This window comes from Camelina sativa, chromosome 4, assembly GCF_030686135.1.
Source record: "Camelina sativa cultivar CO46 ecotype springtype chromosome 4, ASM3068613v1".
Taxonomy (NCBI): domain Eukaryota; kingdom Viridiplantae; phylum Streptophyta; class Magnoliopsida; order Brassicales; family Brassicaceae; genus Camelina; species Camelina sativa.
The window spans coordinates 30,639,463-30,653,270 of NC_141883.1; the positions used below are offsets into that span (position 1 = coordinate 30,639,463).

A 13,808-nucleotide genomic window follows, 5' to 3' on the forward strand; every position below is an offset into this window, starting at 1 on the left:
TTCATAATAATGTTTAAATCCTTTTTGGTACCAAATGTACATAAAAACTACTGAATACTGATTGATAGTTGGAGAACAACAAAAAAATGAGAGTCATCATCACTCACTTGCAAGTGGTGGGTTTCCAAATTTAAAATCCTGGATCAGTTTCGAAAGCTTCATTCTCTGCTTAAGATTACACCACGATGTAAAATACATAAAGTACATTAACTCAATTTTGTTGTAAACACAAATTTGGTCTTTTATCATGGTTTTTGATCGGATATGGTCCCAGACTGAAACAAAACACAACCAAGGGAACCAGACCACAATGATATAGAAAGTTCAATAAAAAAACCAAAGACAGCTCCCTATTCAAAAGTCTGATCCAAACCAGTTATTAAAAAGCACACCAATATAAGTCTTTCATATAATTTATATAGTTTTCAAGATCCAAGATTCAATACTTAACAACCATTCTGTCTCTTCAGCTCTCTTTTCCTTACTCCTGTAAGAATAATCAGATTAAACTTGTTAGTAAAAACGATCATAGATAGTGTTCAAGCTTATATATAAGCAAAAGAGAAGAAGAGCATATAATAACCTCATCGTCGTCATCATCATCTTCTTCCTTCTTCAGACGGGTGGAGCCACCTTCCTTGATAATAGGAAGCTTCATCGCTCCAAATGGTGTATCAACATCGACATTACCTTTGATAGTGTACCCAGTTCCTTTCCCACGGATCATGTCCCAAAGAGCAGAACCAAAGTCCTTTGGTCGGAAAGTCATTGGCACATTAATCAACCCACTTCCATTTTTGTCAAGCTTGATCGAGTCAGATATCTCAGCTTTCCCAATGCTTACATCACACAACCAAACCTCACAGTCCAAGTCATTGAGCCCCAAGTCAAAGTCATTCATGTTCTGAAGCCTCACGTGGAGGATCGCCACGGTTTCTTCCAAAGAGAACTTCTGGAACTTAATCTTCTCGATATCAACATCCGGTTTCTTAGGAATAGGGATCTCACCACATTTCTCAAGAGGCAATGTCAGCCTTCCCAGAACAGGCACGTCCACAATGAGATCAACCTTGATCCTGTAAGGTATGATCATCCCGGGGTTGATGTCGTTGTAAGTGTTCTTGATGTCAGCATAGATCAAAGTCAATGGTATCTTAACAGTTTCTTCACCATGAGCTTTGAGGGTTCCAGCATCAGGGATCAATCCTGAAACAAGTTTCCTGCCATCGCTCTCGACAAGGTAGTTGACATCGATCAAAGGGATAGGAACTGGATTAGGGTTCTTGACAAGCACATCAACAACAATATCAGCTCTCTCGAGATTGATCTTAGGGATATGAATAGCAGAGACATCAGCAGTAGGCTTCCCAAACCCAATGGTTTCCTCGATTTTCTCACCAATGTCATGAATGAAACCTTTCACCTTATCAAAGAATCCACCTTTCCCTTCTTCGTTTTCCTCGTCCTTATCCTTTTGACTTCTGTCGACGATTTTCACGTCACCCTCATCAGGACCTCTAGTTAGGATCTCCGGTTTATCCTCAGAAGTAGACATACCTACCTACCTAAGCAGCAAACAAACAGTAATCAGTAAGTTGTAAAAGGCTGATGATACAATACAATGCTGATCTTTGATCTGACACTCGCATCACAATAAAGATCTAATCAACTAGGGATCATAACAACATATCCTAGTGGTATGTATAAGCTTAAACCAAACAACAAACAATGCCAAGAAACGATCAGAATGTTGGATCTAAACAAAGATAGAACTAGATCAACCTAAGTGTCAAACAGATCGGTGAAAATAAGGTCAGGATCAGAAAAAAAAAGCTCGATCTAATATCACCAACGTTCGTTATCTCTGATGAAATCAATCATAAAAGTATCAGCACAAGAACAACAAAAACAATCAAAAGAAAAGTTGAACCTGGAGAGTTGGATTGGATGAAATTGAGTTGCAGAGACAGAGACGAGAGCAGAGTAGTGGTGGTGCTCAACCAAAAATGATTGCAGAAGAAGACGAAGAAGATCGTTGAAAAAGTAACTCCCACTCGTATTGGGCTTTTGTTGGGTCCTTAAGGTCCAGTGAGGCCCAAATATTGTTGATGTACACGTGTGTTTTTTTTGTTTTGTTGGTTGACCTATCTGTGCCTTCTAGTAATCTAAGTCCTCGTCTCGGGCGTGTGCCACATAATGCCTATCTCTCTCTCTCTCACTCTCTTTCTTCGAATCGGTGCCATTCTTAGGAATATTTGTTGCGTTTGATTCCTTGAGCTTAAGGTTGCGTTTGAATTTCGTTTAATTTGCAGCCTTAAAATTTCGAGAGAGAGAGAGAGAGAGACGACTGGATTTATGAATCAAAAAAAAAAAAATCTGTGATTGAGAGTGAAATTGAATTTTGAAATGATGAATGCGAATAACAACAACAACAACAACGGGAATAATCCAGGTTATCATAATCTCTGGACCAATGGCCTTATCTGTGCTTTCGAGTTTTGTCAAGGTCCTCGTCACAACAACAGCACAAGTGTACAGTGTTGTTATGATAGGAATAAACAGAATTGTAAATCAGACCAGTTTGGTTCTACTGAAGGAGAAGAGCCTTTGAGGAGTTGCTGGCGAGGAATTGGATGGGATAGGATCTCTGAGCTTGTTAAGACTGTGCAAGTTGATAATGATTGGAAATTTCAAAACATTGGTATAGATGAGGAGGATAAAGCCACAGTTGCTGAGCTTGCTGCTCCTTACTGGGAAAGACCACTTGCTGGTCCGACTTGGTGGTGCCATGTTGATCCTACCCATCCAGGTATTGCCTCCTGGTTGCGTAATGCGCATTGGTTACATCCTGCTGTAAGCCTTGCTCTGCGTGACGAAAGCAAGCTTATTAGTGACCGAATGAAACATATTTTATATGAGGTAGAAGTTTCTTTTCAAGTATGTTTGCTTCTTTGTTTTGTAATGTGAGGACTGTGCTTTGGTTCTACTACAGCTGTAACTGATCAAACTTGTTGTTGTTATATTATATGTTGGTGGTGGATAGGTTCCTGTTAGAGTTGGTGGTGGGCTGCTGTTTGAGCTGTTGGGACAATCTGCTGGTGATCCTTTTATTGAAGAAGATGACATACCTATTGTTTTAAGGTCATGGCAAGCACAGAACTTTCTGGTGACTGCTTTGCACGTTAAAGGTTCTGCCTTGAACATTAGTGTGTTAGGTATTACAGAAGTCCAGGTTTGTTCTTCTCATCTGATTTATTGTTTTCTTTCATTCGTTTGTCAATTAGTCAAAACAGGTTTTTCAGTCTTTTGAGTCTTCTTCTATGCCTTTCTTTCTCTTAACAGGAAATGCTTATTGCTGGTGGAGCCTGCATTCCGAGAACCATTCATGAACTAATAGCACATCTTGCATTCCGCCTTGCACGCTGGGATGATAGGTATTTGTCTTCCCGCGATCTAGATCAAGTTCTAAAAGATTGTATGCAAGCTTTTAGCAATGGATACACGTTTTACCTGGTCTACTTACGATATAGGCGATGAACTTGCCAAGCCTTAGTATTGCTTTGCTGAAACTTGAAAGATGCATCTTCTCCCGTACTAGATTACAGATGTAGATTCGTTATCTGTTTAGTTAAGATATAAGAACCTTTTGATTCTTTTTCATCCTCTGAATTTAAACCAATGATGATTGATATCGGTATCCTTAATGTAGGCTATTCCGGAAGTATATATTTGGTGCAGCTGATGAAGTTGAGTTGATGTTTATGAACAAGTACTTCAACTGAGCCTTCTCTTACTTTGGTATTTTCTTTCTTAGGTGCTCCTTGACATATATGTATAATGAAACAGAATAAACTGTTTTTGTTGATATCAGGAGACTGCACGAGGATCTAAATCTATTCACTACAATCTTGAATCAAGAGATCAGAAAGCTCTCGACCCAGGTAAGGCTTTCTTGCTTGACTACAAGATGAGATCAGCTAGCTAATCTGAAGTAGTGTTATTTATTTCTTCATACAAGTGACTTTATAATCACTACAATATTTTCATGTTCATCATTTATCAGGTTATCCGGGTGAAATGGTCTCTTCATGCTAGAGAAGAGATTGTGTTCGAGCTTCTTCAGCAACTAAAAGGAAACAGAACAAAAGACTTGCTAGAAGGAATAAAGAAGAGCACCCGCGGTATGATCAATGAACAAGAAGCCGTTCGTGGTCGGTTATTCACTATCCAGGACGTTATGCAAAACACGGTTCGAGCATGGTTGCAGGTGAGATTTTCATTTTTGGAGATGATGACCACGCAAGTAGAAAACTCTCCAAGCCATCTTAAATTTGTTTAGTTTGGCTTGGTTAGGACCGGAGCCTCACGGTTACACACAACCTAGGAATCTTTGGAGGAGTGGGTCTTTTGCTTTCAATAGTGACCGGTCTATTTGGAATCAACGTAGATGGGATACCAGGAGCTCAAGATTCTCCACATGCCTTTTTTATTTTCGCAGCTGTTCTCTTCTCCTCAGGCGCTGCGCTGGCGTTCGCTGCTTTACCCTACCTTGGACTTAAGAAGCCAGTGGCAGAAAAGAATGTGGAGACTAGGAAACAAGAGCTTGACGAACTGGTAAAGAAGTTTCAAAGAGAAGCCGAGTCTCATGCTCAGGTCTGCAAAAAAATTCCTCAGAACATAGAACGTACGACAAGTAGTTGTAGAATAATAGTCCATGATCCTAATGGATATGCTCTCTTGGATTGAAATCAATCCGTTTTATGATTTGTAAATTTTAACCCATGGCAAACTCTTTTCTTAAGAGAAACTTCTTTTAACATGGAAAAATCCCAAAACAATAGTATCTAATATGAGTTGTGGCGGTAAGCGAGAAACAGAGCATTTTAAATACTAAACTCAAGACCTAGAGGAGACAAAATAATAGCGGAAAACTACAATAGACATGTGCAGCGAGCAGTATAATTGGGATCTTTGGTCCGATTGATATCCGCGAAGTTGTTTTGGGAGGCAGAAGTGGGAGCCAATTCTCAATGAAAGGAGATATGACCAAAGTGTCTTTAGAGATGCAGCGAATGAGGTTAGTGCTTGGATAGAATTTCAACAATCTCTTTTTATTGTCATGGAAGAAGAGATTCCCTTGCTTGGAAACCGCCACCGGCCTGAAATGCACATCCGCAGGACAAGCGTAAAGATTTGAACACGAGTATAAGCGTATGGAGTAAGTCAAGGTCCATCCATCTTCTTTTTGTGCATCCATGGTCAATATCTCTAGTCTCCAGGGCGAAGTGGCAGTTGTGGATAGAGCTAGACGGCCATCAAGGTTCACAAGCTGCTCCGCGCATATGAATGTAGTGGAATACCGTGTTGAAGGAACATCACGAAACTCTAGTGTGTGAAGATCCAAAGCTAGTAGTTTCAAAAGATCAGAACCTAACCAGTAAATTGAGCCATTCACACAGGCCGACTTCCTTCTGGCATCGACCACATAAGGAGGGGGACGTACTGATCTCCGCCATTCACCAATATTGACATCAAGAACCTCACAGTAATGGTGAGGATCAAAGAACATCCTCACAACTTTAAAGCTCCCATTGACTTTGTCCCTACCAAATCCCATCGCCCACAATGCAGGGAAAATATTGCACCCCTTACCTACGATTTTCAATTCTTCTAAACCAATCAATTCCTTTAAAAAAAAAAAAAAAAAAAAAAAAAAAAAAAAAAAAAAAAAAAAAAATCCCATATATAGACAGACCACATCGACCTCTTCGTCACCTTCGAATCGCGACTCGCTCGTCCGTTCTACTCCTCCAGCAGCAAGGATTTGCCGGCGGCTCTTTCGAAGATTCATACGCCTCTCCGCGAAACTCTTCGATTCCACGATTGATCTCCATCCTTTGGAGACGGCTCTGAATTTGCGGATGGATTTCAACGGCAATCGAAGGATGATTTCTTCCAGTAGATCGGGAACTAGGTAGAAGATCATCGGATTAGGGTTTTGTTCTTCTTCCGACATCGGACCGAATTGAGATGGTTTAATTTTATTTACTTTACCCTTCTGTTTCTTTTTTTTTTGTTTTAAAATCTTTTAATTACTTTCAAAAAAAATTGTTAGCGGATAAAATTAATATCCGGTTTAGAATTTTAATGAACTGTTTACTTTGGTAAATGGCTTATGATTAGTGTTTGCCTAATTATCCTCAAATAGTAATTAAAACATAAGTATACTGTATATGATTAAAATATGCAGCAAAAAGGTCAAAAAAATATGGTAAATGCAGGAATCGAACACGCCACCTATCCTTTCAAAGGTCATATAAACATTACCAACTGATACAATAGATAATTGTTGTACATAGATATTAAATAAAAGATAATAATCAGTACAACAAAGATTCGCCATTGTTGGCACAAGGCACAAAGATCAATTCATGAGGCTAATTATTTTATTTAACGATTAGCTTTAGTTTCCAATATATACAGTTTATAAACATTACACCGAAAGGTTCTTTCAATTTCTCCAAAAATGATTTTGATTTAAGAAAACATTATACTTATTAATGTTTTCTTAAATTAAACATTTGATTACTCACAGTTTCACAGTTTTCGAGTTTTTTCACTTAAATTAATGTGTTAATGATGAGAAAAGAAAAATAAGATAGGATTAACTAACTTAACTACTCGAATATACTTTTTCGATCATTCTTATTCAATAATACAATGATAACATATTTTTGGTCAAACAATATTTAAATGAGATATGATTATATTAATTCCTTAAAACAAATTGTTGTGAATATATAAAGTTAGTTTTTAGTCTGACTTTATTGGTACAATTGAATCATTTTCCCATATAATTTTAATATGTTGACTTCATCAATCAATTTGGAAGAACGTTTTTAATTCTAATTAATCATCTCGAATAATATTTATTTTAATAACTGAATTTAAATAATATGTTAGTCTTTTGCGTTTGTTGGACAATGAAAAGACTAATGAGTGATTTATCAAACAATAATTAAGGAAAATATTTAAAAAATACGAGAGATGGCTATACTTATATAAACGAATATTTCTATAATATAAATAATTAAATAATCTATTTATTTAATAAATTACTAAATTCTTTTAAAAATATTGTTTTATCTGAAAAATAACGATCTAATATATAAACATTTTAGTTAGTCATCATTTCACGAGATGATGTGTATAATAATAAAACTTGGAGGTTCATCCAAGAATGGTCAGTGCATTCAAATCATTGCAGGATCGGTATGAAGTACTTTCACTTTCTAAAGACTTATTGTTTCTTTTCCTCGATGTGATTATTTATTTATTTTTGTGAAAATACACTAGTTTGATCCAATTTTGGTAATTAACACTCCATCATAACTCATTACTAGAATGACACAACTTTTATGTAGAAAGACCAAAAACTCACTAATTTTTAATTTCATTTAGAAAAAGTAATAATAATAAAAAAATGTTTTCAAATATCATTTAAATATATGATGAATGAAAAAATTTATGAAAATATGATGTTTAAAAATATATTTTTAAATATGATTTATAAAAATAAATTATAAAAGTATGATTTAACAATATAATGTATAAAAATAATATTCAGAAATATGATGTTTAAAAATTTATACTAAACGAATATAGTGTATAATAATATTACTAAAGTATGCTTTATGAAAAATATAATATAATGTATAAAAATATGATATTTTAAACTTATTTAAGAAAAAATGTGATTTTAAAAGATATGATGTTTAAAAGTATTATTCAAGATATGATTTATGAAAAATATAATGTATAAAATATGAAGTATAAATTTTGATGTTTAATAATATTTTTAAAATATGATTTCTAAATTAGTTTATGACTTTGTTTTTTTTTATCTGCAAGACAATCATAGCGGTTTAACTTACATTCTAGTTGGAAAATTAAAAATACATACATCATTGAAGAGGACTAACCGGATTAGTGAATTACTGTTATAGCATTTTTCTATTTGATTAGTCTGCAAAGTAAAGAGAATTAGTGAATTACTGTTATAGCTTTTTTAACTGGCCACGTGATGAGAACGTGTCAAAGAATCTAATTCAACTTACAATAATTTAGTGATATGAGAAAGTGAGAGTCACAACAAAGAAAAAACAATACAAGTACGACGCAACAGTTGACAGATTTGCAAGAAAAAAGCTAGTGGTTTTTATGGACGTTAGACTTTGATTAGTAATTCAAAATTCGTATAGCTTTGTCATCTTTCAATAAAGTTTTCACATTCTCATACATAACAAATAACAATGGGTATTGTAATAAGGAAAAATAACGATGTCTGGCTTTAAGCTAAGCCACTAGCCGTTATAATTGAACTTAGTTTTGTCTCTTTCTTATGTCTTACGTCTTCAGTCCATAGAATTACAAAGACATCTCTCTCTCCTTCTCTCGTCACATAAATCTTAAACACATGTTTTTGACTGACAAACGTTCCGTACCGACAAGACAGGAATAATTAGCTCCAAAATATTTAAAAAAAAAGATAAAAAGCCTCCTAAAGTTGCCGCAGCCATCAGTCATCACTCCACATGCTCTTTTGATCATCTGAGAGAGACAGAGCAAATCAAACGTGTGTGATCATCAATCAATTAGTTTGCTAAGTAGAAACGAAACATCTCAAGACTTGAAGAAGCTGCTGTCTCATTCTATTTCTTATTCACCAGTCTTCTCAGGCTTTGTAATGTGAGTATCTGAACTTCTAGGACCAAGAGATTCGTCTTTGGTCTCAACAATCTCCATGCTCGCTGTTTTGCTCCTTCTGTTCCTCCTCTCCTGCCATAACATGAAGATTTTGTATGAATGATGAATACAGAAACATATATATTTATAACAACTGTTACAGCTTTGGACCATCATATACCTTGTGAAAAGGGTGTTCATCGGATTCAAGCATCCGTGCAACCTGACTCATTCTAGGACGTTTCTCTGCTTCAGGATCAACACATCTAAGGGAAACCAAAAGTGCGCGTTTCAGAGCACTTTTACTAGGTCTAGGTTCAAGTCTTGGATCCACAACTTCTTCAGCTCTTCTTGTTCCAACCATCATCTTTAGCCATTCAACAAGATTCACCTGCCAGCCAATACACAGACCGATTCATGATTTTCAAGAAACGAACATATTCATAACCAAGATTTCCAAACAATGTACAAAATCTATACCAATTTTAATTAGTACCTCATTAGCAGGACGGCCATAATCAACTGGATCCCGACCAGTTACAGCTTCAAGAAGCAAGACACCGAAGCTATATATATCACTCTTTTCGTTTAACATACCTGTATTAGCATATTCTGGTGCTACATATCTGAAAAAAAAAACAAAAACAAAAAAAACAGCAATTAAGTCTTTGTAAGGACATCATCTGAGAAGATAATAATGATAACCATGCCTAAGGAAGGTACAAAATTTTGGACTTTACCCAAAGGTACCCATGACTCTGGTTGTGATGTGACTCTCACCCGAGTCCAAGAGCTTGGCCAACCCAAAGTCAGAGAGTTTTGCATTAAACTCATCATCAATCAATATATTGCTTGCTTTTATATCTCTGTGGACCACTTTTGGTTCTATTGCTTCGTGTAAATAAGCAAGCCTGTAAAGTTGTACAAATTGCAGACCCTTTTATTATGCAAGCATTGAACATATCCAACAAAAGCCAAACTGTTTCAAACCACTTACGCTTGTGCAGTACCAGTAATGATCTTCATCCGTGCCTCCCAAGTGAGATTTCCATGTTGCCGCATTGCTCCATGTAGCCATTGTTCTAAGTTACCACTATTCACATACTCATAAACAAGCATCCTGCAATCATCATCATAATTCGAGACAGTAAGATCCTTTTGCTTTGGCAGTAGAACTGTAGAAGTATGTTCAAAATGATAAAATACAAGTGAGACTCACCGATGAACTCCCTCTATGCAATATCCTAAAAGCCTAACAAGATTCTTGTGTCGTACATGACCAATAGCCTCAACTTCTACCCGAAATTCCTTCTCAGCTTGCCCTCTAGCGACCAAAATTTGGAGATGATTATTATGGAAACCAAACATAGGATTTACAAACATGTCATAGTCCAGTTGAGTTGAAAACTTACAGATTGTTCAGAAGCTTCTTTACAGCAACTTCGGTACCATTAACTAGTTTACCCCTATAAACTACTCCATAACCACCCTCTCCAAGAACATTCACTGCAGCAAAACGGTTCGTAGCCAGCTCAAGATCCCTAAGAGTAAACCAGTGTCCCCAACCAAGATGTGATATCTCTGGTAAACCAACCAAAGGAGATGCTGTTACAGGTCCTCCATACTGTCTACCAGCACTTCCAAAGCCTCCTTCTTCACCGGAATGAGAACTACAAGCTCTCTCATGATGATTCACAGAACTACATTGACTCAAAGTATCATTATCACTAGACTTGGTTCTTCCCAAGTGAGACAGCATCGTTTTTCCAGTGGATTTATCATTCATTTCGATATATAAACTTTCAGCGTGAGGATTGTGATTCTGAAACCTAGCCCTGTCCACTCTGATATCTTTGGACTCATGTGGTGTCTGGTTGAAAGGAAACTTGCTTGAGGATCTTTTAGATCTCCGGCGGAATGTGATCCAAAGAGACAAGATGCAGAGAATCATAACTATGAATACTCCAACAACCAAACAAACCCATACCCACAACTTCAACCCCTTCAAACCAAAAAAAGATATCTTCTTGGACATCTCAGCGTTTAAAGAATTCTCAGGTGGCATCTCTGGTCCTGTATCAAGCTGCTAAAACCTTCTCTTATAACCACCTAGACAACAAGAGAGTGTCTGACAGTTAAACACTTGCACACATCATACAAAGACTAAAAAAGAGATATCTTTTTCCACACTTCTCAGTTGACAATTTAGCCATATAATCAACACAGAAACCGTACAAAGTATAAAATCTTGAAAGCAATGGAAGATAACTCAATCTGATGGGTGTGAGTTAAGTAAGAAGAAGGAAAAAAAAAAAACGCACACTTTCTTATTGGTATAAGCAAAAAAATTGCGGCATATCAACAAAACAAGGTATGGGGCATTACGTGTCCCCACGAAAGATGGGAGCTCGAAGAAACAAAAGAGCATCTTTGGCTTTTGAAACCATCGAAAAAAGCATCACTTAAGTTTGAAGCAAGAGACAATCTACAGAGAATCTAATCACATAATGCCATTTAAAGAAAACATACAGGGCAACAACAAACAAAAGAGAGAGCATATAAATTTTACCTTAGAATGTGGGGAGAGATAAAGCTTTGTCCTTTAGATGTTGTATCTTCATCTTAAAACAGAAGGAACGATGAAAGAAAGAAAGAGAATAAAAAAGGCTCCAACTTTTTTTTTATCTGTTTCTGAAGCAGAACCAGAGGAAGATACTGAAATCAATTGGCGTAGATGTACCAATAATGAATTGGAGATTTTGGGCTAACCAGAGATAGATAGATTCATCTAACCCAGAAGGAACTCTCATTAGAGTTATGGTTAAAAACCCCAAAAGAATATATTAATATAACGAGGAAGTGTGTATATATAAATTACACAGTGGTAATGGGTTAATGAGGAAATAAAAAAGTTTGGTGGAACTGGTTAGTGGGAGAGAAGCTTTGTTTGCAATGGAGGAAACAAGAGAGAGAGGGGAGTGAGCAGTGAAGGGAAAGCAAAGACAGTGGATTTGTCAACTGTAACATTTATAGCTGGTTGAAGAAAATAAATTAGATATTTTCACAACTTTTTTTTTTTTTTAATTATCAATATTAACAACCAAAAATTATTGCAAAAAAATTGAAATGGATAGAGAGACAGATATGGGTAGGGGTAAAGCACAAAAGAGGGAATTCCCAAACACACAGGCTTTGGGATTTTTAGGTCAATATTATTCAATATTGTACCTTTTTTTTTTCTTCCTTTCACATGTCAAGGTTTGGATTCTATCAAATTTACATTTTTGTTTTCTAGGTACTTCCAAATATTTAATTATGATATATACGCTTGTTGAAGACTTTATACTATTATTTTTTGGTCGTGGCGAATAATATATGGCATTCAATTGCACACAAATAGAAATTTATGTCTTTGTTTTGGGGAATGTTACAACTCATTAGTCATATGTGTAAGAAACCAATGTGCCTTTCTTGGAGAAAATGAATGAGTTCATTAGAGGAAGAGAGAGATTAAAAAAGCCTTTGATGGAGGCTTTACTTGGACCATAACTTTTGGATAAAGTTTTATGCCAAGAAAATAAATTAAATCTTATAAGCTTTTTAACATAATGATAAAAGATGATTTTGGATATGGTATAATTAAGTCCCTAATAGTAATATAAACATTGCACTTGCTGACTTGCATGTTGGTCGTCGTGTGATTGGTTGATGGTGGGTGGGGGTGTTGTTACAGGCTAAGGCCAGGTTTTGGCAGAGGAAAGAATGGCCAAATTTTTTTCAGAATACTGTTGTTGCCGCCATGTGATCATGTGCTCCTCACGTGTCTTACACCTCCTTTTAGTTAGATTCGTCGTCCTCAAGTGTTATCCCTCCCCAAAGTTTATGTGATTTTGAGGGCAGAAAATGTGATGGGAAGTCAGAAAAGAATGATTAGTCTTGATCAATAATCAATAGTAGATTTATATTATTTCTCCATGTGTGCGAATTTAGGCTATTATTGACACCCATATGTCAAATTTCCTTTTACAAAATAACATCTAGTGACATATATAATGAACCCCCATATGGGGTGATAGCGCAAGTTGACAAGTGTCACTAGAAGAATCTGATCAAGAATTCAAAAGACTTTTAATTGATTTAACTTAAAAGTACAAAATTATGGCATTGAGTTTTGGTAAGGAGGATGAAGTGTTCAAGCTCGATGGAAAACGAAAGAGATTCAATAACCTAACAATTATTATTGAATTTAGCTCTTAACAAGGTAGTTGAAAACTACTTGAACCAAACTAGAGACACATAATTGATGATTTTGCTTTGATTTGTCTCAGCTAGAAACCTCAAGGTATTCTCATTAAAACATTGGTTGGTCCGAGATGTATATATAGATGAATCTCTCGTAGTAAAAAGTTTTGCACAAATCGCATCTATATACATCGAAAAGTGTACTTTAATTCTTCCCCTATCATTTAGCATAGTTGAACTGCACCAATATATAGAAATACAGTGCCAACAAAACAAAAGAATTGTCACATATAGGTAAGCTTCAATCGAATTATTTAAAACAAATCAAATTGTCGTATATACAATTGTATATGTATTGCGTTTCCTTTATGTAGGCCTTTATAGATAAAGATGAAAGATAGATATAAAGAGGAAAAGTTTTTCTTTCGTTTGATTCATCAATTCCTATGTCTGTCCTTTCAAACTTTTCTCCTTTGCTTGACCACCAAAAAAAAGACATAAGCATTCACAACGGCTATTTGGAGACCGACAATCACAAATACGATACCGTATCATAGCTCAATAAGCATATGAACAATAATAAGACAACGTTTCTAGTTCCGTATCAGTTTCGACATCCGAGTCTCAATAATAAGACAACGTTTCTAGTTCCGTTTTAAAACGTTTATGTGAACAAAAACACACATAATTAAAATGTACTACACTACTATGTGTTGTTTTTGTCTAAAACGACTTTTTAACAATGAAACTAATGCAATAATTTACTGGTAAAAAAAGCTTAAGATACTATATACGCAAACTGTTACGGAAGTTAAGGGTCA

The 13,808-nt window shown here is 35.8% G+C and overlaps 4 protein-coding genes across 9 annotated transcripts; 1 reads left to right on the top strand and 3 right to left on the bottom strand.

Annotated features, from left to right (window-relative positions):
* Positions 1-188: 188 nt before the first annotated feature.
* On the bottom strand, positions 189-2,184 carry LOC104782804 (uncharacterized). Of its 2 annotated transcripts, none has more exons than XM_010507842.2 (3): positions 1,931-2,184; positions 584-1,561; positions 189-487 (listed from the first exon to the last, which is right to left on the bottom strand). In XM_010507842.2, the coding sequence occupies exons 2-3, from the start codon at positions 1,553-1,555 to the stop codon at positions 482-484; spliced, it is 978 nt and encodes a 325-aa protein (XP_010506144.1). In that variant the 5' UTR covers positions 1,556-1,561; positions 1,931-2,184; the 3' UTR covers positions 189-481. The 2 variants fall into 2 exon arrangements, with proteins under 2 accessions (XP_010506144.1, XP_010506143.1); XM_010507841.3 differs by having other exon boundaries at positions 584-1,565.
* On the top strand, positions 2,163-4,819 carry LOC104782806 (uncharacterized). 4 transcript variants are annotated; one of them, XM_087511871.1, is made up of 8 exons: positions 2,176-2,542; positions 2,643-2,919; positions 3,044-3,232; positions 3,343-3,434; positions 3,710-3,769; positions 3,872-3,941; positions 4,064-4,267; positions 4,354-4,819. In XM_087511871.1, the coding sequence occupies exons 2-8, from the start codon at positions 2,899-2,901 to the stop codon at positions 4,744-4,746; spliced, it is 1,029 nt and encodes a 342-aa protein (XP_087367997.1). In that variant the 5' UTR covers positions 2,176-2,542; positions 2,643-2,898; the 3' UTR covers positions 4,747-4,819. The 4 variants fall into 4 exon arrangements, with proteins under 4 accessions (XP_010506148.1, XP_087367997.1, XP_087367996.1 ...); XM_087511872.1 differs by having other exon boundaries at positions 2,189-2,542; positions 4,340-4,819; XM_010507846.3 differs by having other exon boundaries at positions 2,163-2,919.
* Positions 4,793-6,188, bottom strand: LOC104782805 (F-box/LRR-repeat protein At2g43260-like). Of its 2 annotated transcripts, none has more exons than XM_010507845.3 (2): positions 5,776-6,188; positions 4,793-5,652 (listed from the first exon to the last, which is right to left on the bottom strand). In XM_010507845.3, exons 1-2 carry the CDS (start codon positions 6,014-6,016, stop codon positions 4,904-4,906), a joined length of 990 nt encoding a protein of 329 aa, XP_010506147.1. In that variant the 5' UTR covers positions 6,017-6,188; the 3' UTR covers positions 4,793-4,903. The 2 variants fall into 2 exon arrangements, 1 of the variants encoding a protein (XP_010506147.1); XR_015597676.1 differs by having other exon boundaries at positions 5,513-5,652; positions 5,756-5,889.
* Positions 6,189-8,345: 2,157 nt separating this feature from the next.
* LOC104782807 (putative receptor-like protein kinase At2g42960) lies at positions 8,346-12,038 on the bottom strand. Its single transcript, XM_010507847.3, has 8 exons — positions 11,315-12,038; positions 10,158-10,854; positions 9,965-10,069; positions 9,743-9,865; positions 9,486-9,656; positions 9,242-9,371; positions 8,927-9,136; positions 8,346-8,838 (listed from the first exon to the last, which is right to left on the bottom strand). The coding sequence occupies exons 2-8, from the start codon at positions 10,808-10,810 to the stop codon at positions 8,719-8,721; spliced, it is 1,512 nt and encodes a 503-aa protein (XP_010506149.1). The 5' UTR covers positions 10,811-10,854; positions 11,315-12,038; the 3' UTR covers positions 8,346-8,718.
* Between the last annotated feature and the right edge of the window lie 1,770 nt (positions 12,039-13,808).